At 39.0% G+C, this 24571-nt stretch overlaps 1 protein-coding gene and 1 long non-coding RNA gene across 5 annotated transcripts; both read left to right on the top strand.

Annotated features, from left to right (window-relative positions):
* Positions 1 to 73: 73 nt before the first annotated feature.
* LOC123970120 (excitatory amino acid transporter 3-like) lies at positions 74 to 24571 on the top strand. Of its 4 annotated transcripts, none has more exons than XM_046047997.1 (15): positions 74 to 206; positions 360 to 481; positions 5295 to 5435; positions 5722 to 5814; positions 15663 to 15780; positions 16120 to 16162; positions 16245 to 16307; positions 16425 to 16606; positions 16883 to 16993; positions 17120 to 17242; positions 17372 to 17563; positions 17712 to 17759; positions 23792 to 23926; positions 24024 to 24140; positions 24340 to 24571. In XM_046047997.1, exons 2-15 carry the CDS (start codon positions 382 to 384, stop codon positions 24446 to 24448), a joined length of 1575 nt encoding a protein of 524 aa, XP_045903953.1. In that variant the 5' UTR covers positions 74 to 206; positions 360 to 381; the 3' UTR covers positions 24449 to 24571. The 4 variants fall into 4 exon arrangements, with proteins under 4 accessions (XP_045903953.1, XP_045903955.1, XP_045903957.1 ...); XM_046047998.1 differs by having other exon boundaries at positions 83 to 175; XM_046047999.1 differs by lacking the exon at positions 17712 to 17759.
* Positions 8219 to 11161, top strand: LOC123970121. Its single transcript, XR_006824882.1, has 3 exons — positions 8219 to 8427; positions 10098 to 10250; positions 10724 to 11161. It is a non-coding gene; the product is annotated as an uncharacterized LOC123970121 (long non-coding RNA).

Raw genomic sequence — 24571 nt, forward strand, 5'->3', positions numbered from 1 at the left:
AATTAGATTTTATTTTTAACTTTGCATTCCAGGGTTTTCCAGTAGGTCTACTCCACCACGAGGCCCATGATCGTTCTGTCACATCGTTACCAGGGGCTGTAGATCTTCTTTGAACAACAACATAATAACAGACACTGAAGCGGAGAGCTCAGCTCCACCACAGTATAACATTAAGGTACCATTGCTGAACTTTATTTGTCAATCTTGTGAGTATGAATTCAAAACAATTTGTAAAGTCTACTTTTAAACATGTGCTTACTGTTAAAATACAATGTTTCATCGAATAATTTTAATTAGCCAAGTAACTTTGGTCATGCTAGCGTTAGCTGTTAAGCTAACAAGTGTTTTTTTTCAACTAGGGTTAACTTAGACTGCACGGAAATGGAGGGTTGCGCCAGAAGCTGCTGCAGAAAAACCCGAGGTTTCTTTAAAAGGAAAAGCAATGTGTTAACCTTCTCAACCATAGTCGCTGTTCTCCTGGGTAAGTGATTTTAAACAATGTAAGGCTAGCTACCTGCTCTAACTGAAGAACAGTCTAGCTCACGGTAACTTAACTGTTAAATCAAGCTAGCTAACGTTAGTTTAAATTAGCTGACTAACGTTAACTTTAACTTACAAGTTGCAAGGTTGTTTATTTGTCAATATAAACGAAATTTGTAGTTCTCTCGTGCTACACACACAACATATAATTAAGTGTAGGTCTATATTAAAATATGGTAACATATAAAATAATACAGTTGAGCAATAGCTCACGACAGGCCGTGGTACATGCTTATTGTATCACAGTTAACTATTATATAATATGCGTATATCACGGCCTGAAGTGAGCTATTGCTTTTATAAAACGGTTGCCAAGTATTGCAAAAAATAAAGTAGGCTAACAGACTTAATTACTGCAATTTGACTTTATTTCAAAAAGCATTGGGGGAAATCACGGGGGGTCATAACCGATTATTTTTCTATGAGCCCACTCTGTTATTATAACATTACCTTGCTTATTTGTAGCTTGTTTAACAGCTTATTGGACTGGAACTCATCTTCTCCAGCTAGAAATGCACAGATTGATCAGCTGGGGACTGAAATAGGCCCTTTATTTCTGCTTACTTGGCTCCGACATGTGACCGGGGCAGTGTCAAATATCCAATTTTCTGCCATTCAAATTGAACGTTACAAACAGGCTGCACTGTACCATGTTTCACATGTGTGCACAGAAAGTAACTTCATGTCACAGCCACACACACACACAGGCTAAAACATGTCTTAGGTGTGTGGGAGTTATTCATGGGAGTGAAGAAGACGCAATGCTCACTACATCTGCAGAGAAAGTAGGGCTGGACAGTAAAACAATAATTATGGGATATATTTTTTTTCAATAACAATATAATAAATGTTCAGTAAATGTTGGATTTTATTTTTTATTTTACTTGAGACATACACAATTAGGAATTATTATTTATTAAGATGTTTATTTTGTTGAGGAAAAAGAACTGAAAAAAGTTTTTACTTTACTACTAAATGTAAATGCTCCGTATTTGTATAGCGCCTTTCTAGTCTTTTCGACCACAGCGCTTTTACATTACATCTGCATTCACCAGTCATACACATTCATACACTGAGCATAAGTGCTCAAACCGAAACTAACATTCACACACATTCATACACTGGCGGAACAGCTGCCAGGGGCAATTCGGGGTTCAGTATCTTGCCCAAGGACACTTTGACACACAACCAGGGGAAGCCGGGGATTGAACCGCCGACCTTCCGATTAACGGCCAACCCACTCTACCTCCAGACGCCCCTTTACTCATGCATATTTGTTGACAAAGATTTTATCCTAATTGTTTTGAATGTTCTACCTCAGATTTGTGAAGTTACCCACTGTTTGGCCTCAAGTGTTGCCCATAAAGAAGAGTTTAAACCACAATTAACCATTAGGTTAAAAAAATCAGCTTTTAAACTCGAAAGAAATAACAATTTGATACTTATCGTGATAATTATCGATATCGAAAGATATGAAACTTTTTATCGTGATAACGTTTTTGGCCATATCGTCCAGCCCTAAGAGAAAGTCCCAGAGACTTGTCCCGGAGAGGCTAAAGTTTCAATCAAACATAGTTTAAGATTTGTGTAACTTTTATTTTTAAAGGCTTTAAAGGACGATTTACATCTATTCATTTAGCTGACGCTTTTATCCAAAGTGACTTCCAATTGCTATACATGTCAGACGTGGCACGCCTCTGGAGCAAATAGGAGACACAATGGTGGATGGGTCACAGTGGGGGATTGAACCCAGGTCTCTCACAACAAAGGCATAGTCTTATCCATTGCGCCATCGCCATCCCATTTATCTACTTTTTTCACGTGTAGACCACATTAGACCAGGTCCAGATCCAAAACCACCATACCTAGAGCTCTCAAATCTGGACTAGATTGTCCCACAGAGGCTGAAGATTCAATCAAACATATTTTCAGATTTGTGAAACCTTTACTCAATTTGTGAAAATACTTTATGTGCTTTTTTTGCATGTAGACCACATTAGACCAGGGCCAGATCCAAAACCACTACACCTAGAGCTCTCAAATCCGGACTAGATTGTCACAGAGAGGCTAAAGTTTCAATCAAACATAGCTTCAGATTTGTGAAACCTTTATTCAATTTGTTAAAGAGGTGGTATTATGCTCATTTTCAGGTTCAAAATCTTAATTAGGGGTTGTACCAGAACTGGTTTACATGGTTTAATTTTCGAAAAACACCATATTTTTCTCATACTGCACATTACTGCAGCTCCTCTTTTCACCCTGTGTGTTGTACGCTCCGCTCTTGAGCTACAGAGTAATGCATCTTACTTATACAAAATCTTTGTTGGGAGTTGCACATACGCAGTTCCCAGGTAAGGACTACTAGCCAATCAGAAGCAGAGAAGGGCGGGTCATAAGAAACAAGTTAACTTCCCCTTAACTGCCGAATCGGAAGCTAACTTCAGCGTCGTAAAATAATACTTGAATATCATACCTATCACAAAGGGCGGAATTGCGTCTCCTTGAGCAATAGTCTTTTGAACAGGCTATTGAAACTTAAACATTGTTGCAATATCGCATACATCCGGGGCAAGTAGTAGGTGTGTGTGTGTGTGTTTGTGCGTTTTCATGTTGAATCACATAATAAGCAATGATTTATCTCTGTCTCTGTCTATCTCTCTCACACTCGATCATTATTTATTTATTTATTTATTTATTTATCTCTGCCAGTAAAATGCATCTGCAAAATGCGAAATCAGATCTGTATCGGATCGCATTTTAATACCAGTTGTAAATGGAGCGAGAGACCCCCACGAAGCTCAGATTATAACTCGAAAACCTGTTTGTCGCGGAGTGATACGGATCTGTGCGAAGGAATTCGACGTCATACCCGTTGTATACGCTGATTACTACTATGAACCAATCAGATTGCTTGATTTGAGCTACCCCTACCCGTTTTATAATTATTTATATACATATTTACAGACAAGTATAACTTACACCCCGAACATTCCACAGTGCATTTTTTTAATTTGCATGGGGTGAATGTAAACAGCAGCAACCAGATGAGAGTATGAAAGTTTCATCTTCACAATAAACAGTCTGACATTTGGGAAAAAGCTGGGCCAGCATGGCTCCTCTCCTGGCTCTCTTTCCTCTCCTCTGAGGGATCACTGCACCCAGCGTGGTGCCTGGTCCGGTTGTTTGGGCCGGGCAGATCGTAGTCTGCTGCTCTTTAATCCACAAACCCCATCTTCATCTTCCAATGACTGTAGAGATAACACATGTTTTGGCAATAAAGGCAGAAAAAAAACAGATAAAAAAACAAAAGTGTAGCGACGTTTGAAGAAGCTTCTACAAGCGCTGCCGGTTGCCATAGCAAAACTTTAACTCTTAACTCTAACTTTAGACAGCTTCATTTATCTCTGCACACAGAGGGGCCACATTAAACAATCCAAAACTAATGTGATTATCAGTGACAAAAAACATTTTTCTACTGACATGAAATTTTGCATATATGATACAGGTGTGTGAAATTTAATAGGGGAGAACCTGCCATTTTGAATTTCTTTTTGACCTTTGTTTAGACAAAATAAGCTAGCTTGGAATTTTCACATGTGCTCAGCTGATAATATGAAGGTCAGTATCTGCACTCGTGACAACATAAATAATCAAATGATTAATTATGATTCATTGTACCCTATTTAGGGCTGATTAGTTGAACGACTAATTTTGTGTATTCTAAAGAAAAGAAATGTTGCCTATTATTAACATACCAATTTATCCAAAATAAGTATCAAAAACATGTCTAATCAATAAATCCATATTTTATTCAATCATCCTCATGAAGAACATTAGAATAATGACAATAGTAGCATATCTTAAAATGAATAAAATTTCCACGCCACTGATGTGTTGTGATGATAATAATAATATCATTAATCATTAATTGGACTACTTTACGTTTAATGTTTCTGACATAGATTCATGTCAATATTTAGTAATGCAGTATGATAATCAAATGTATTTCTGCATCAGTGTGGGGCAAAGATAACAACTCAAAGGATTCACAGAGTGTGCAGTCACAGATTGTCTGTACTATTACTTTCTGCTGTTTTCCCGCTCATACGTGGTTGTTAAATAAACAGAAAATATGAAACGTCAGATGACACACGGTGTAATGTTACGTTACCATGACAGCAGCGGGGCAGAAATTACTTCTGACATGAAGGTGATGAAGAAATACACACATTTTAACGGACTATGTGTTCTCGTGCTGATAATGTGTCGTGCTTGTGTGGAGACAGAAAGTAAACACGATTTGCGGTGCTGCCGTCAGAGCACCGGGATACTTTCGCTTCATGTATTCATGCTGCTTCCAAGTATTAGCAGTGAAGCTATTTCCAATCCACAGAGCTCACGAAGCAGCACATAGTTGAGTGTCTGTCTAAAATACTCCCAAACTTTAGACGGTTGAAGGCGCGGTGTTGTAGCTGGAGCTTCTCCGGGGGAATCCCATCGGATGCAGCGACGCTTCGACGCACGATCGACGACGCTTCGACGCACGCATCGATTACATCGACGAATCGCCCCAGCCCTAACTGTATTTGACATTTAGTTTAGTTCTGTCATGTTATATTATGCTTTACACAGCGGCATTAAACTTATTTTTTGGTTTATGTTATGCTTTTGTTACATCTCTGTTCTCAGTGATTTGAAACCCTGTACTGAAGTTATAAAATTTATTTAAATCTATCTGTGTTTCTGTCTTACAGGCGTTGGTTTGGGAACAATTCTGAAGACATACGCCCATCTATCGGACCTTGACCAAAGCTACCTAGCCTTTCCAGGAGAAATACTCATCCGAATGCTTCACTTGGTTACCGTTCCTCTCATTGTGTCAGGTGTGATAATAGGTAAGCCACAGGTGCATCTCTCACTGTTACATTAGGCTACATGCAAAAAGTAATAATACGAGTCATTTACATAGCTGACAGCAATTTCTCACATTTTGGGTTGAATACCAGTTATGAATATTTAAAGAAATAATCCTCTCAGAGATTAAAAAAAAAAAAAACACACACCTAACCTCACATGAGATAACTTTCCATCACATTACAGTGATGGAAAACTCCTAAATGATTTTCTTGATGCTCTCACCTTCAGTCTTAATACCTCAAGTCATGTTTTTATTTTTAATAGAAATCTGTACTCAGAGTGTTGGCACGTCAAGAAAAATCTGTGTACGTGCAGCAGTATACTTTGTCTCAACCACTCTTCTGTCTGTTACTACAGGTAAGAGAAATACCATACTTGAAATATAAACTTAGTTACCAGTTTAATAGGTACACGTAGCTAAACCCAATGCAGTCTAACAACTACAGCCTCCAAAATGACTTTAAAGATGAACCAACACCTCTCACCTCAGAGTTTAAACAAAAACTGAACATTATAAACTAAATGACGGTAGGGTTGGGCAGGACTGTTATATTAGACAACATTAGATTTGGCGTATTTCTTCATACAAACACATAGTGAACACGTATGACCTGAAGCACATTATTATGCATTAAAGCCCCCCTCCAGTGTATTTTGACATTTCTATGATATTTCATATTTTTCTGAGTCACTTCCTTACAATGTTGATTACCCACATAGTTTGGCAAATATTTTGTCACAGATTTACAAAAAATTTTGTGCTCAAAGTTGCTTAGTTGTTAAAACGGGGTGGTGACGTATGACTCAGGCAATCACTGCCTCCATGCCAGTAACAGGATATGTCTTGTCCCTGTGTCCACTTAAAAACAATTTATATAGCATGAGACAATTTGATTCTATTAACCATAAAAACCTGGAGGACATAATACAACATCTGAAATCCTCTTCATGTTGCCTTGATATTCTGCCAACAGGTATTTTCAAAAATGTTTCTAAATGCATGGCCTCAGATCTACTACAAATTGTCAACATTTCTCTCCTCTCAGGTTTTTTCCCACAGGCCCTGAAAACTGCAGTCATTAAGCCACTCTTAAAAAAGAGCAATCTAGACAGGTCACTAATTATAGGCCCATATCAAATCTCCCATATTTAAGTAAAATCATTGAAAAAGCTGTTCAACAGCTTAGTGCTTTCTTGCCACTAAATAACTGTTTTGATGTCTTCCAGTCAGGTTTTCGACCACACCACAGCACTGAGACGGCTCTTGTTAAGGTCTTCAATGACATCCATTTAAACACTGACAGTGGCAGAATTTCAGTCTTAGTATTATTGGATCTCAGTGCTGCATTCGACACAGTCAACCACAATATATTACTAGACAGACTTGAAAACTGGGTTGGACTTTCTGGCACAGTACTAAAATGGTTTGAAACCTGCTTAAAGGACAGGGACTACTTTGTGTCTATAGGTAAACACACATCTGAGCTGACAAAAATCACGTGGAATACCCCAAGGCTCCATACTGGGGCCTCTTTTGTTTTACATTTACATGCTGCCACTGGCTCAGATTATGAAAAACAACAAAATATGTTACCATAATTACACACAGTTTTACATAACCATTTCACCAGGGGACTAAGATCCCATACTGGTGCTGAGTAACTGTATTGAGCAGGTCAACGGCTGGATGTGCCAGAATTTTCTTCAATTGAGCAAAGATAAAACTCAAGTTATTTTTTTTTTGAGCCAGGGAGGAACGATTGAAAGTCAGCGCTCGACTTCAATCTGTAATATTAAGAACCACAAATCAAGCCAGAAATCTTGGTGTAGTCATGGACTCAGACCTCAATTTGAGGAGCCACATTAAGACAATTAAAAAGTCAGCCTACTATCACCTGAAGAATATATCACGAATTAAAGGACTTATGTCTCAGCAAGACCTGGAAAAACGTATGCATGCATTTATCTTCAGTAACAGTGTCCTTACAGGGCTCCCTAAGAAATCCATCAGACAGCTGCAGCTGATTCAGAGTCCTCACTAAGACCAAAAAGGTGGATCACATCACTCCAGTTCTGAGGTCTTTACATTGGCTTCCTGTATGTCAAAGAATTGATTTCAAATTCCTGCTGTTAGTTTCTAAAGCACTAAATGGTTTAGGGCCAAAATACATTTCTGATCTTCTGCTTCGTTACGAACCATCCAGACCTCTCAGGTCATCTGGGTCAGGTTTGCTTTCTGTCCCCAGAGTCAAATCTAAACAAGGAGAAGCAGCGTTCAGTTATCATGCTCCGTATATCTGGAACAAACTCCCAGATAACTGCAGGTCTGCTGAAACTGTCAGTTCTTTTAAATTAAGACCGAAGACTTTTCTTTTTACCATTGCTTTTAATTAAATATTTAAGATTTTTCTTTTTACCACTGCCTTTAATTAGTAGATTGATAACTTACACTGCACTGTAACTTTTACTGTCCTGTTTTCTTTTTCTTTGTTTTTAGCTTTTTACCATTGCTTTTAACCCTGATTGTACATTGCACTGTAACTTTTATTATTTTTTAATGTGTATTTTTTCAATTTCCCTATGTTGCTTTTAAACTTTTTTCATTCACTCAAAACTTACAGTAGGTATGTCTCTCTGTCTGATTGTTGGTTTGTCTTTCTAGTTTAGTTAACATTAGCTAAATTAACTAAGTTGTAGTTAGCCAGGTGTAGTTATTGCAGAGGTTTAGCTAACAGAGGGTCTTCATTCTATTTTTAGTTTCCTCCTCTTGGTTTAGTGTGCTGTTCATTTTCATTATGGCATCTGTGCGTGCGGTGTTGGAGGACAGATGACACAAAAGGCGTCGCACTTTCACCTGCCACCGTCTTATATACAGTCTGCAACACGCATTTTACTGAAGGCTGTTTCACCGATGCATTGGCGGAGGAAATGGTATCAGAAGTCTGAAGCTGACAAGCGATGCCATCAGCGGTGAGTTGTGCATTGTGAAATGTCTCAAGTGATTTATTCACACTAGGGAACTAATGTTAGTTGACGAAGTAAAAACGTTTATTAATTAACATGGCGTGTTGTCTGTCTGTGAGTGAGTATTACATCCTAATAATTAATTAATTTCAATTCGCGAGGCAGGTTTGAATACAGCCATGGGCTTCTCTGTGTGGAGTTTGCATGTTCTTCCTGTGTTCAGGTGTGTTTCAGTGTAAAATGTGATATTTCTAAAAAGGGATGGGGATCGTTAATTTTTATTGATATTGATGCCCTTATTGAGACTGCTTAACGATACGATTCTTTATTGATACCACTATCGATACTTTACTATCTATTATTTAGTGATGGTTATTTGGTAAGACCAGACCCAGTGGGCATGAGGTAGGCCTGCACGGTATGAGGAAAATATTCTAACACCATGTGCAATACCATTATATATTGAGATGACTTTACTTGTGATAAATAAACATATATTGAAGTGTACAAATTAACTGCCTGGTTGTTTTTAATTTAATATTTTAAATACAGCTAAATGTTGTTTCTAGAGCAGCAACATTAATGTTTACAACAGAAAAGTAACTCAATAACTTGAGTTGACATCACAAGTAGTGAGTGACGTATAGAAAGAATAACATCAGTCTGTATCAGTCCCTCCTCCTCTCTCGCTGCCTGCAGGTAATGTTACCAGGTAGAAGGAGGAGCGGCTGGTTTGTCTCAGCCAGCAGCTGAGTTTTTAAGACTACAGACCAGTCTGTGCTCCAGACAGTCAGCTTTCTATTTAGGTTTTTTTTTAACATTTGGCTAATGCCAAGCTAGCGTTAGCTGTGCTTGTATAAAACATACAGGATGAGATGCTGAGGACAGAGATGATTAAATTAACAATTTCTACATTAACATTACCTTACAGACAGGTGTAATGATAAAGTATTGTCTTTTTACTTGCGAAGGTTTTATTGCACGTACGTACAGTAACGAGCGTAGCTGTCATCAACTAACGTTACAGTAGTTTGGAGCTAACTTAATCCTCACCGTATTGTCTCGCGACGGCGCAGCCTCTCGCTGCATGTGTGTGTATGTGTAGGAGCCGACGCTCGAGACATAACGTTACATCATAAGACCCGCAAGTCTCGAGAGCAGTATTGATAAGCTCCAACCTTATTGATCTTAGGGTTTTGAGAAATTTTGGAACCGGGTCTCGATCCCCATCCCTGTATCTAAATGTATGCTCAGTTTTGTAGATTTGTAAGATAATTAGTTTTATAAAAGGATCACTCATGGCTTTGGCCAAGCTGGAGGCAAAGATGTGACAAGAGCAGCTGTACAATCATAGGTCATAGCTACTCTGATGATGAAAACTTACATACTGCATCAAAACCTTTGGTAAATTTTTAATAATGAACATTGGCACCACAAGTGTGTAGCTTCTCTGCTTGTTTTTGTCATCTAGTAGCTCATTAATATGGAGGTCCTGAAAGCTCAACACACTGAAACCAAAGAAGAGACATTATACATACATATTATTTAACACATCTTAGACTGAAAATCAGCAGAGAAGGAAAATTATAAGCTTCGTACAGGTCGACCTCATGGCAGGGCTGGTGGTTGTTCCGTTTAAGTCGGCTTTTGGTATAATTACATTTTCTTCTTTACAGAAAAGAAGGACCTGAATCTGTGGAGGCCAGCCATTATTAAACATCTGTACCCAACTGCAGCTTCTTCCACTCTAACTGAGATGTGATGGTGACCCACGTTCAGAACATCCATTAAAACAGGACGCTGGAACCAGTTACGACATACCTTATATGGTTTGTGGTTAAACATGATAAATAGTCCAGTCTTGTTTGTGCAAAGAATAAGAATAATTTTATAAATGGATGCATCACACCAACATTTGTACTGAAGTAAATCCCAGCTAATTCTGTAGAGTAAAGATTCTATTTTGAAATAGCCAACAGTTTTAGCTTGGTGTACCTTATTAACAGAAACTAGTATTTAATGTACATAGATATTCAGTGCACATAGATATTCAATGCAAACAAAAGCTAATGCCACTTTTTAGTCACAAGGTAGCAGTGTTTGCTCACAATACAAGAAGAATTTGGTATTACAAATGTCCTATATGTTGTCTTTACTTCTGGATTTCTTCACACATGTGAACTGCATGATCTGCCTTTTCCACAGGTTTCTCTCGGTAGTTCTGCATTTCAACCACGATGGAAGCTGAGAGGTTGCTGTGATAGTGTGTTATATTTTATAAACATGTTTTTCCTTTCCCCAGCATACACATCAGCCCTCAAGGAGTCAACTGCACCTGCCCTGCTTAGGAGATTGGGCCAAAAGATCCTCATTGATGGATGAGGCAGTCAGCCTTTGTCGGTTAACAGTTTAACACAGGACATAAATGTGAAACCAGCACATAAGTCTTGTTTCGCGGTTTTCAACTTTATTAATGAAGGCAAAGCCAGATCAGTCCTACAACTTATATTATCCTCGGTCACATTTGTCTATTTGTAAGATATCTAAAAAATATCTCTAAAAGAGAGATTTAATCTGGTAAACAAATATGTCTCAGCCAACGCTTGAGGTGTGACTTCTCTCATTGCAAGAAAGTATTTTGTTCTGTCACTGTACTCAGTTAAAAGAATGATCTGTGTGTATTTTCATGTAGAGCCAGTAAATGTTATTTGAAATATTTTTTATTAATAAAATCTTGACAATTGTAGAGGTTTGGTTTGTTTTTGAGTCTTTTCTAGTTTTAAATGTTTCATTTTGACCATACCTATTTGGTACATCCACACAAAAAGTTCCAATCTGGTTTTTGCGTTATTATTAATTGCAATTTATAATTATAGGAATGGATCAATAGTTTTATATAAAACATGTTTAACCATTAATGCACTCTGCATCTGGTCAATATATATTATTGCAAGATGCGATTAATTTTATTGTCAGCCAAATGAGGCTGTCGTGTACAGGTGCTGGTCATATAATTAGAATAATCATCAAAAAGTTGATTTATTTCAGTAATTCCATTCAAAAAACTAAACTTGTATAATGTATACATTCATTCCACACAGACTGATATATTTCAAGTGTTCATTCCTTTTAACTTTGATGATTATAACTGACAACTAATGAAAACTCCAAAATCAGCATCTCAGAAAATATGAATATTGTGAAAAGGTTCAATATTGAAGACACCTGGTGCCACACTCTAATCAGCTAATTAACTCAAAACACCTGCAAAAGCCTTTAAATGGTCTCTCATTCTAGTTCTGTAGGCTACACAATCATGGGGAAGACTGCTGACTTGACAGATGTCCAAAAGACGACCACTGACACCTTGCACAAGGAGGGCAAGACACAAAAGGTCATTGCTAAAGAGGCTGGCTGTTCACAGAGCTCTGTGTCCAAGCACATTAATAGAGAGGCGAAGGGACGGAAAAGATGTGGTAGAAAAAAGTGTACAAGCAATAGGGATAACCGCACCCTGGAGAGGATTGTGAAACAAAACCCATTCAAAAATGTGGGGGAGATTCTCAAAGAGTGGACTGCAGCTGGAGTCAGTGCTTCAAGAACCACCAACCAGCGTCAGAAGCGTCTCGCCTGGGCTAAATACAAAAGGGACTGGACTGCTGCTGAGTGGTCCAAAGTTATGTTCTCTGATGAAAGTAAATTTTGCATTTCCTTTGGAAATCAAGGCCCAGAGTCTGGAGGAAGAGAGGAGAGGCACAGAATCCACGTTGCTTGAAGTCCAGTGTAAATTTTTCCACAGTCAGTGATGGTTTGGGGTGCCATGTCATCTGCTGGTGTTGGTCCACTGTGTTTTCTGAGGTCCAAGGTCAACGTAGCCGTCTACCAGGAAGTTTTAGAGCACTTCATGCTTCCTGCTGCTGACCAACTTTATGGAGATTCAGATTTCATTTTCCAACAGGACTTGGAACCTGCACACAGTGCCAAAGGCACTGAATTTGGGATTTTCATTAGTTGTCAGTTTTAATCATCACAATTAAATGAAATAAACATCTGAAATATATCAGTCTGTGTGGAATGAATGTATACATTATACAAGTTTCACTTTTTGAATGGAATTACTGAAATAAATCAACTTTTTGATGATATTCTAATTATATGACCAGCACCTGTAAGTAGTGGTGATGTACATACAATGTTGTGTTTCTTATAGCCTACATAAACAGAAATAACTCAGATTCTGTTTTAATCTCTCCAGTTTACCATTTATCCTCTTAGTAAAGTTCATAACAAGTCAACTTTACATGCAGAAGATCAAGTATATGGTTGTATTCTAACTGTGGACAAAATAGCTCAGCTCAGAGTAATAGACGACCAATCCATGGGGGGCTTTAAGTTTAAATATTTTTAATATTCTAAAGCAATGTACATCCGAACATTTTCTCCCCTAACTCTAGTCTATCCATACAGATTGTTTTGTTTTGCTTTTTCATTTTAGCTTATGGGAGTTTTTAATTTGGCATTCATGCTGTTGGGCTGCAGAGTGATAATGTCAGGGTTTACCTCTTGTAGAGCCATGAAATCCAGTGTTAGTGGAGCATTTACTTAACAGCTTTTACACTGACACAATGCTAAAAGTCATGTGTTTCTGCATTTACAGTTGTAGTGTAGTGTGATATTTTTATCTAGCTATTGTATAGTGTTTGTGAAGGTTCTCAGTCATCTAGGTCATGGTTATCCAAAGAAGGTTAAAATCAAGGGTAACTGGACTTTGTTGAAGATACTAGAAGACGTTTCATCCCTCATCCAAAGGACTTCTTCAGTTCTGACTGACCGGTAGGGAAACTAAGCTATTTAACCTCAGTGGGTTTGTTTGCCAGGATTGTCGATACCGCTAGTTTGTTAGTGTTCCTGGCTGTTGTAACGACAGTCGTTATGGTTGTTAGGACTACCCGAGGCCAAGACTGAAAATTTGTTGAGTTTCCTGGGAAGTGATGAAAGGACCGCATTGTAAGTGGTGGCGTAGCCCCCTCCTCTATTCAGCAAGGGTTTCTCAACCTGGGTGTAGATGGCTTCCTTGACACCTCTTTCAAACCATCCATCTTCTCTTTCTAAAATGTGCACCTGGTGGTCCTCAAACAATTGTCCTCTGTCCTTCAGATGTAAGTAAACTGCTGAGTCTTGACCTGAGGAGTTGGCCCTTCTGTGTTGAGCCATGCGTTTGTGTAGTGGTTATTTAGTCTCCCCTATATACAGGTCTGTGCATTCCTCACTGCATTGGACTGCATACACTAGATTACTTTTCTTGTGCTTGGGGGTGCGGTCTTTGGGGTGTACCAGCATCTGTCTTAGCGTGTTCTTGGGTATAAAAAACACAGGGATGTTGTATTTGATACTCCAGACACGTATAGAATCATAATGTTGTTGCGTTTGACCTTCTTTTCCTCATCCCCTGTAGTTTTGTTCTTCCTGGATCTTGTGGCTGTTTTCACAAAGGTACATTTAGGGTATCCACAGGCTGTAAGTGCCCCCTTCAGGTGTTTCTGTTCCTTCTCTCTGGCTTGGGCGCTTGTTGGTATGTTTTCCGCTCTGTGGTGTAGTGTTCTCATGACCCCTAGCTTATGCTCCAGTGGGTGGTGGGAATTGAAGAGTAGGTATTGGTCTGTGTGTTTTCTGTAAACACCAATTTGCAGGCTCCTGTCCCCTTCAATGTGTACAGCGCAGTCCAAGAAGGCCAAACTGTTGTTGTGGACATCTTCTCGTGTGAAATTGCTTCCTGGCTTTTAATTTTGACCCAGGTATTGTCCACATACCTGTACCTGTGGCTCGGTGCTGTTCCTCTGAAGGAGTTGAGGGCTTTGCTCTCCACTTCTTCCATGTAGATGTTCGCCACAATTGGGGATACCAGTGAACCCATGGCACAGCCATGCTTTTGTCTGTAGAATTCTTCATTGTCGAGTAATTTGCAGATCTGGTCAGGGCTGAGGCTAGTTGTGTTGTCCAGGGTGTGCTCTTGTGTTAGCCATTTCCTTATGGTTTCTACTGCTTCAACGGTGGGGATGCAGGTGAACAAAGAAGTCGCGTCATAGGATACCGTGGTATCATCTGGGTCCAGTTTAATTCCTCGACCTTTGTTTACAAAGTCAATAGAGTTTTGGATGTGGTGAGGCGTGTTTCCCACCAAGGGAGCTAAGATTTTAGAAATGTGTTTGGCAATGTTGTAGGTGACCGAGTTAATGCTGCTGATAATGGCCTCGGGTAGTCCTAACGACCATAACTGTTTTGAATTCCTCACGTAAAGGAACGGGGCGGATCATTTTATGTTTACGGACGGCAATTACGTCAACGGTGTACACTGGTGGCGGAAGTTACGCAGAAATAGCGGAGCTGTAACGACACATCGAAGTTTCGTTCCATTACAGCAGCTGCCTGAAAACAGTCAGAGACGATACGTCTTACGGTAGATTAACCTCTGGCTAAGTTGTTGTTGGCAGAGGTGTGCTGAATGTCGTGTGTTTACCTGTTGTTTCTGCTCCATGTGATTGCATGGCTAGCTAGCTAAAGTTCCCATGTGTTTAATGCTCCTAGCTGATGTAAGCCACAGCCTATGTTATCACTAACGGAGAACATCTTTATTTTATTTAATCAGAATGGTGATAGTTGTACATTTATTTCTGTAAGTGATTAACAGTTACTTCTCCAAAGTTGTAATAAGGATCTAACTGGTGTGATGGTTATGGAGCCTTTCTCTGTGTTTTATTGCAGAAACTGTTGCCATTACTACTCATGTAGGCCTACAGCGTGATTGCCTGTAATATGTTAACTTCGTGCAACGATCAGTAAAGAAGTTTGAACCACCACTAGTGACTCTGTGCTCTCTAGCAGGAGCCCTGCAGCGGCTAATATCATTCATCATCCAGCAGTTAAAAAGGAGTTAGTTTACAAGGGGTTAATTTCAACAATAACGACTGTCGTTACAACAGCCAGGAACACTAACGATATCGACGATCCTGGCAAACAAACCCCCCTGAATAAATAAATAAATAATTAAATAGCTTAGTTTCCCTACCAGTCAGTCAGAAATGAAGAAGTCCTTTGGATGAGGGACGAAATGTCTTCTAACATCTTCAACCAAGTCCAGCTGCCCTTGATTTTAACCTTTTTTGGATTGTATAGTCTTGTATTCAGTCCATATGGAACAGCTAATGAATACATGTTTTTGCTTCCTGTATTATGTGTTGTAGGATTAATATTGGCAATGTTGATCAAGCCTGGGGTCAGTCAGAATGCTGCAACACACCATGATGATGATGATGATGATGAAACCTTCGACACAGTCGATGCCTTGATGGATCTAGTAAGGTGAGGAGAAAGTGTAGATTCTGACAGCCCATCCTGATTCTTCCACTACTAATTTCTCAACATGTTTAGGATACAGTTTCCAGCTCAGCAAGGTTTTTAGGTCAGTCTATACCAACATTTCAGAAAACGCTGGACCATTTAATCAGATAATTTTAAACACGTGTATTCCTTTAGAATTGCATCCATCAGTGTTTTCTTACGCAGAAATGTGAGGTGTGGTACAACATTAAATAATGTTAATGTTAATGTTGTTGTAACATTTACAAGCTGATTAATCTATTTTTAGTCGTCAGGTTCTTGATGATAGATGTATTTGGTTTTTCTTTACTCTCTTTATAGGAACATGGTGCCAAATAATCTGATTCGGGCTACCTATCAACAGGTTTTTTTTTTTACTCAGGTATGCAATATATGGCCCCTGAAGGGAAACAATGTAATATTCAGGATTTTTCTCTTATCATTAGTACAAGACTCGGAAAGTGGAGGTTGAAATTGAAGCAGATTCGGACAATTCTAACCTGGAAATGGTAAACATGTTTCCTTTTGTCACTATGGAGAATTTTGTGTCAAGTTTACATTCACAGTGATAATTGCTGATACACAAAGTTGCAGACGTTCTCCCTGAGTTTCTCATCTCGTTTCAGAAAAGAACAGAAATTCGTCTGGTGGGTAAAAACATTGAAGGACTCAATAGTTTGGGTCTGATTGTCTGGTCTATTATTTTTGGACGGGGCCTCAGGAGGATGGGAGAAAGAGGGAAACTTTTCGTGGATATCCTGATCGCCCTCAACAAGGCCATCAGACATGTAGTCAAAATGGTAATAGGGTAAGGTGAAACAGCACATATGTTCTGGAAGAAAATGTCAACTTCTGTGTTTAAAAAAATTTTGAATCTACAATGATTTACATATTTTATAAACTAGTAAACATCGTTCCCTATAACATTTATTAATTTTTTGATATCTTCTATCTCCTGCGCTGTCAAAAACTTGGCTGGTTTCTTTTCGACCTGTGCTGTAATAGTAACTGTTTAAACTGTTTCACATTTTCCATCAACAAGGTCAATGAAGTGTAATTTTTCACTCTCTTGTTTCTTTTCCAGCTTCTTGCCTGTCGGAGTGCTGTTCATGACTGCAAGCTATGTTGTTGAGGTTGGGGAGAACTGGCAGACACTCTTAAAACTCGTAAAATTCACGGCAGTGGTCATTAGTGGGTGTGTTCTCTTCTCGCACTTTTTGCACTGTTGCAGAGACATTGTGAATGCAAACTGGAGTTGCTGTTGCCAGTTATTTCGTTTGGTGTAATCAGTATTCATTGTGTAGGTTTTGCTCTTTTTCAGGCTTGCCATCCATGGAGCAGTAGTTCTACCACTGATCTATCTCCTGTGTGTGAGACGAAACCCCTTTCCTTTCATGAAGGGGATTTTGCCTGCCTTACAGGACACCCTGTTCATCTCGCGTAGGTAAGACAATTAGAATTTTTATCTTTCTATCTATCTTGAACAGAATAGTATCAGAGATGATTTAGATTGGTAGATAGAGAGAATATATAGATCTTTAAGAACTAACAAGCGATGGACTTTGTCTCAAAGGTATGCGGCCCCGCAGACTGAAAAATGTTGTGAGCAAGTAAACATGATTGACAGAAGAATCACGCGCTTCATGCTGCCGATTGGGATCAACGTCAACATGGACGGAACAACCCTTTATGAAGTGTCGGCGGCAGTTTTCATCGCCCAACTCAATACCATCACTCTGAACTGGAGCTTGTTAGTTACACTTGGGTAAGTCACAATCATATTTTCTCATTCGCTCTTGGCATTAAAGGGGTGCTTAGCGATTCTTATCCAATACACTTTTTGTTAAATTCGGTGAATATTTCCTCATGGGTAGGTAGCTCTCTGTTTTTCGTGTGCTCTGAAAAAAACACAGGAGCTGGCGAGTGAAATGGAAAGGATTTGAGGACATCTACAGGCTGACGTGTGTAAAGTTTTCTTCCTTTCCAAGTATCAACAAGGATGTATGTTTGCATTCAGCTGCCCATTCGGATTACTATTTCCAAAACAGTAATGTTATTACAGTTACTAATCATATTAAGGCTGCCCTACTGAACACACCATCCCTGACGTGAATGCGCGACTGCGCTGCAGCTTTCTGCAGGTTTCTGCAGGTTTCTGCCTCTTAAAAGGAATTTTTTCTTTGCCTCTGTCGCCTAGTGCTTGCTCTTGGTGGGAACTGTTGGCTTTCTGTAAATAGCATCATAGAGTACGGTCTAGACCTGCTCTTTTATGAAAAGTGCTCAGAAATAACTGTTGTTGTGATTTGGCGCTATATAAATAAAATTGAATTGAACTTAATTAGCATCGGATAAATTGGGTATGATTTGATTATTACTTGTTAAAGGTCTAATGTTTACTTTGACTTTGTTGTCGATTGATCAATCATATAGCCTATATACACTTTGCTGTATGAATGGTTGCTTTTTAAGTCTTTATGTTCTTATGTTAAAGGTTTTGGCAAGTTATAAAATAATTTCTTGTGAATGGTTGTGACAGGGTTTATAAGGCCTTTTCAGACTGGCGCGGTCGTTGGCTCGTCTCACGCACACGCCCGCACTCTACCAGAGTTGAAATGTAAAAACTTTTTCTGTTTCTTTAACAGTTAGGCCACTAGGTCTTAAACAGGCAACAACCTTTGCTGCTGTCTTTTTATTATTATTATTATAGAGAAGTGGCAAAGGCGCAGTGACATTTGTCTTTGATTCCCGCTGCAACACATCCGCCAAATAAGTTATTGTATGGGTCCTGCTTTACCATCCATCCTTATCGGGGTGTGGGGGGTCTCTGTATATTTCCTTGCTTTTTTGCCCTTTGCCAATCACATGCCTGATAAGACCAGGCAAGCGGAAGACCTGTGTTAACATCTGTGAGGGGTTTCAATGCTGGATAAATCTACGACATTTGAAAGGAATGAAAACTGATGCTGAGGTTGCTCTGTTTCTGCTGGACAGGTGAGTAACATTAGCTTTGCTGTTCCACATAAACGACAGGTTCAGTATTACTGTCTTGTCTGTCTGTTGTCATGTTTGTGATGATCCCAGCTGGTTAGCTTTGTTAGCTTAGCCGCAGCTGTCAGTATGTGTGTGGTGGAAGACAAATATTACAGAGCGTGTGTGTGAACAGTGCCCCAGTGAATAGAATAAAGACTGCAGCTTCTCAGGACAAAGAGGAGCTCCTGTGTGTTGCTTGCCAACTGTTGAATAAAGAGTGAAGAAAGCATTGACTTCGGCCCTGGAGATATACAGTCGCTCCTGTGCTTCCCAGCTCTTATCAGTCACTGTATTTTTGTACAAACTATTTCAAATAACTCGCTAGTCTTTTATTATGTTGTGTTTTGGATGCTGTGTTTGTGTGCTTACACATATTGTTCGTTTGATGATGGTTGTTCACTAATTGTAACTATTAAAGTTCCTCTTGATAATCCTACCGATAAATAAGCTAGACTCCGTGTCTTAGATTTAAGCTTAGAAAAGTATTTTGCTTCAATAGATATTTAAATATTGACAGGCTTGTTGTCACACCTTCTACAGTGTTGCTAAAATATGCCCTCTTATTGAGACAGCTAACGTGCTCTCAGACAGCAGACGCTGTGGATTCTGCTATATTTCAGCAGAGTAGGACTGGTTGCCATGGCAATGCACGTTCATGAGTTTGTTTATCAACAAACTCTCCACAGAATCGCATAGTATCCCCTTAAGACAGGGTACGCGCGGGCTCTTAAAAGTATTAAAAAAGTCTTTAAATTTCATATTCCAAAAATAAGTCCTTAAAAGTATTAAATTTCGTTTACCAAGGTCTTAAATTTGTTCTAGTCCTTTCGTAGGATTAAAGCACCCCTCTAGTGTATTTTGACATTTCTATATTTCATATTTTTCTGAGTCACTTCCTTACAATGTTGATTACCCACATAGTTTGCCAAATATTTTTTGCCAAATAGCTTAATTTTGTGCTCAAAGTTGCAAAAATTGCTTAGTTGTGACGTATGACTATAGTAATTCCATAAGTCATACGTCATTCTCCGAGCTTGCGCAGGTGCATTGTCATGCCTTGTTAAAAAACTGTCACGCCTCGTTAAGTCAGAGCATCAAACCGATAAACATCGTTGTGAGCTAGCTAACCAGTTTATCATGTAATTTACTTAGAACTTACAGTAGGTATGTTTCTCTGTGTCTGATTGTTGGTTTGTCTCTGACGTGCTACTACCAAGCTAACTTCGCCTGAGAATGGGCAAGTGTCTGAAATTCAGAAAGCCAGAGATATGGACAAGTTGGCAGTTGAGGCTGAGAGCAGTGCCGCTGAGGTTTGCGCAACAAGCGGGTCATAGTGCAAGCCAGTCACACTATGGCGAGCGCTAATGGAACAGCGAGCTGGAAGACCCGCTGCAGGTTACTGGTCAGTTAATGTTACAACAGCAACGGAGAGACAGGTGTGTAGCCTATAAGACGAGGATCGAATGGAAACATCCAACTAACGTTTACGCACATTAAACTTACATCACCCAAACTCGAGCCTAACTTCTTATCCCCCCTGCCATCAAGACAATACTATATAATACTGTATTTCAAGCAGCCTTTAGATGCAAACACAGAATAGAATTACTAATCACTGAAGCAATTGGCATTTTATTACATTACATTACTAACTAACTAAAGGTAAGTAATTGCATCAACTCATACCACACAATTTTTTGGTATTTTTGATTTCACCCCTTAAGAGTTCTTTGTGCACAAATATTGTATTCATTTCCTAGTTGTTATTTACACTGTGGATACTGGGGACATGTCTCCATCACTTCGTTTAAAGCATTTGTTAAATATGTTCTGAAAATGGCTTGCAACAAGAAATGTTAAAAAAAACAAATGAAAATACTTTGAGAAAGGTTTATTTGCACAATAAGAAAACATGCAATGCCATTTAAAGATAGAAGAAACAAATGTGCAATGTCCAAAAAAGTTTCTTAAGCTAAAAAACAAGCTGCTGAGTACTGCATTATATTCTTTATATTATATTCTTTGAATTGTCACCTGAATCACTTTGTATAAATAAAGACAATTCTACCATAAATTGGTGCAGAAAATGTCTCCAGAATAGAGGAAATTAAGTGTTTTAGTGCTCAAAATTTTCTAGGGGACCCCCAGACCACTCGATTTTTATATTTCAGCAATATAATTAATCAAAATAGTGTTAAAATATCTTCTTGTCTTGTTCTCATGAACCCAATATTGTAAATCGTGCATGTGAGCTAAGTGTATCGTCACACACCTAATCTGAACCCTTATGTCCCCACCACTTTTCAGCACAAAGTGACGTCTTTGATTCATTTTATCAAAGTACAAACACACCCAAAAAAGCTATAGTGTGTTAAATATAATGTAAATAATTTTCTCGGGCTTAAAATTCATACAGATTTTCCATTATCCAGATGTAAAGTTGGTATTAAATTTCATCCTAAGTGGTATTAAAAAGGTCTTAAAAAGTCTTAAATTTAACTTGGGGTCCTGGGTACCCTGTAAGAACTGGGGTTGAATTTAGATCCTCGGGCAGAGGTCTGTTGTCTGTTCCAGAGTCTCGACTGAAAACTAAAGGGGACAGAGCGTCTGCTGTCAGGGCCCCGAGGCTCTGGAACAGCCTGCCCGAGGAAATCAGGTCGGCTGAGTCCGTGAACTCTTTTGAGTCCCTTCTTAAAACATACTTTTATAGGAGAGCCTTTCTCGATCTTATTTGACTTTATTTTATCCCTTTTATTGTATTGTATTTTACTAATTTTATATTCATCTTAAACGTGTATTTTAGTCTTTTCAATGTTTTTCATGCTTTTATCTTGTATTGTTTTTGTATTATTGTCTCGTGGGTATTATTGTCTTTACACTTGTTAAAGCACTTTGTAACTTGTTTTTGAAAAGTGCTCTACAAATAAATAAAGATTATTGAATTTTGTGCAATTAGCACACTGATTTTAGTTATAAAATGATAATATGTTATCTTTACTGTATTTTAGAGTGGCACAATTATTTCAGTATATGGTTCTTTCCATGGTTCAGTGAGCTGATGTCTCAGTCATTGTTGGTGTACGGTATTGTGTTGTCAGCTGAGAGGAAGTAGCTGATGGTAGTGTCACTATTGAAACTTTATCCACGTCTGCTCTTCACGGTTTGTTTTGCTTTGTCCAGCAGCAGCTTTGGCTTTTAGTCTCTGGTGTTGCATCCAGAATTTTATGAACAATGATGTAAAAATCAGAAGCCTGTCCATCATTTTGACAGATTAAGTCTAAGGGCAAGGCACCGTAATGTTAAGTAACTCATTCGCAACGCTGTATATAACTACATGTAGACCACCTGTAGTAGACCCCCTGTTGGTGGCGTGCGTGCATATTAATTAGCTGTTGTCTGCTAGTCTTGTCTTTGATCCCTCATGCATGACCTCATTGTCTAGCTGGCTTTAGTCATCTGCATCGGTAGGCTATATCGCTACATAGCAGGGCTCAAGTGGTAAAAAATGATTAACCATACTGTTTTGGTGTCTTATAAAAATGTGTGTCAGCTCTGACCTCATACACACAAAAAATTACACATGGAGCAAAGTCAGAGGCTGCTGAGCCCGGTAATGTTGCCCGCTTGCCCGGCTCCGGCTCTCCACCAGCGCCGCTCCCCACCAGCAGCAGCATAATGTTGCTTCAAACTTGAGTGGAGAGCTAGCCACCAAAGCTAGACAGTAACCGATGCAAGAGCACTTACAGTAACTTTACAGATGTCACTATGTAATCTAGTAAGTTTGCTAACATCAACTCGAGACTTATAGCTTGTGGCTAAACCTCTAGCTGATTTTGCTCGAGTCAACAACTTTGTTATTACAGGCAAACCTCAGGCAAGCACAACACAAGACATAGCAAGCCAGCTAATAAATGATTACTTACTAGTCCAACAGAATGAAGGCCAGCTCAGCATCTGTTCCATATCCTTTAAGCTCTTTTAGCTCACGTCAACGAGTAAAGCCAGTATGGTTTACTCTTAAATTTGGCAAATTCTTGTAAACTGAGCTGCTTGCTGAGACAAACCCGCCTCTCCCCTCTCTACTACTACTCTGTTTAAATTTCCCAAAGGTATGAATTTAAAACCGTCAAAAACACAGATGCTCCTCTTTCTATTAAACTCCAACAGGCCACCGTCAGGCCAACAAGTTCTGCTGATTTCCAGTATATTTGCTCAGGTGTGTGTGCGCGTGCGTGCAGCGGCCATATTTGTTGGCGTTTAGCCTTTCAAAAACAACATTTTCACTGCGGTCAAGAAGTTGTTGCCACACACAAAGAGAGGCACGCAGCTGGATTAGGGTCAGTGACCTAGCACAAACTATTTTCTATCCATATGGTTTAGTTAATTTCAAAAATTACAATTTGAAATTGTAAACAATTCTAAAATTTCTGGTTTTAATAAATTTTGAGAGTTTGATGGCAAAAATGTCGTTGTGGTATAACCATATATACTTTTTACCAAATAATTTAAGTTATAAAAAGTGAATAATAACATACATACTTACATAATAACTATTTAATAGTAAATAAAAATAATATAATTGTTTTTCTGAATATTATAATTAATTTGGGGTATAATGTCAGTCAAGTTAACTTCCTCAAGTGTGAAGGTGGTGTAAACACCATTCAAGTAGCCATTTTGTCATTTTTATGCAAGAGGATCTTGTAACAAAACAGAGAACAGAAAACAGAGGACCCCTGATGACTATAACTGCATACCAAGGTTGTCTGTGAATGTTCTGTCATCCAGGTCATATTTATCCAATGTGGGTTAAAATGACATCTGGACATGGCTTACAATTCCATAATACAGTATCTTCGACCAAGTCATGTTCTGCAAGGTAAAATTACTATTTTTGCCAAGGGAGTCTGGTGGCTTTGACAAGAACGTGGTAGTGAAGAAGTATTGTGTCTTTCCCCCGCAGTGTGGTGGTAGCAGTGTCCACTGTAGGAGAAGCCGGGATCCCAGCGACAGGAACAGTCATCACTCTCTTCATTTTGACAGTCGTCGGGATTCCTGCGAGGGACGCTTCCCTTTTGTTGGTCATAGAATCATTGCTGTAAGTTTAAGCTGTGTTTTGGCAGTGATTACAACACTTGACATTAAACAGCACAGTGTGAAGAAGCACATGCACTCAGCCCTGTGGTGTCTTTCAGAGATCGCTGCAACACTTCTGTCAGCTTAGTGAGCGACTGCATTGGTGTGGCGGTTGTTGAGCATCTGTCAAGAAAAGAACTGGAGCAAATGGACGAGCAAGGACAGGACATGGCGAGGTGAAATTTTAATTTACCTTTTGTTTTTACAGCATTAAAGGCAACATCAGCAAATATTTGATCATTTTAACCTGATACATCATAGACAAATGAACAAGTCACATTGTTTCTAGTAGCATATTATCAGAGTATGTGAGTGGAATCTACCTGCAATTATTTACATAGATTATAAAAATCTCATCTGCACCTTCGGCCATAGATTGGACATGGAGTTGACCCAAGTCCAGGTCCATACCAGCAGCCAAGTCCTTCGACACAGCAGAAAGTCAACTGCTCCAAGAAAGCAGCTGAAGATCAAGCACATGTAGCTTCAGCTCAGCATGAACAGGGCAGACCTGAGAGTGCCAAAAATGTACTTTCTCTTTGAATTGTTTGCTATTACATTTTCAAAATTGTTTGCATTTTATACTGAATGAACCTGTTTAAAATTA

Source organism: Micropterus dolomieu, linkage group LG04, assembly GCF_021292245.1.
Source record: "Micropterus dolomieu isolate WLL.071019.BEF.003 ecotype Adirondacks linkage group LG04, ASM2129224v1, whole genome shotgun sequence".
NCBI lineage: Eukaryota > Metazoa > Chordata > Actinopteri > Centrarchiformes > Centrarchidae > Micropterus > Micropterus dolomieu.

What these genes read in the sequence shown, in the direction of transcription:
- LOC123970120 (XM_046047997.1), top strand. Translation starts at nt 382, where the DNA reads ATGGAGGGTTGCGCCAGAAGCTGCTGCAGAAAAACCCGAGGTTTCTTT. An exon ending in CATAGTCGCTGTTCTCCTGG is followed by an intron (nt 482 to 5,294) that starts GTAAGTGATTTT and finishes TCTGTCTTACAG; the next exon opens with GCGTTGGTTTGGGAACAATT. An exon ending in ACAATTCTAACCTGGAAATG is followed by an intron (nt 16,308 to 16,424) that starts GTAAACATGTTT and finishes ATCTCGTTTCAG; the next exon opens with AAAAGAACAGAAATTCGTCT.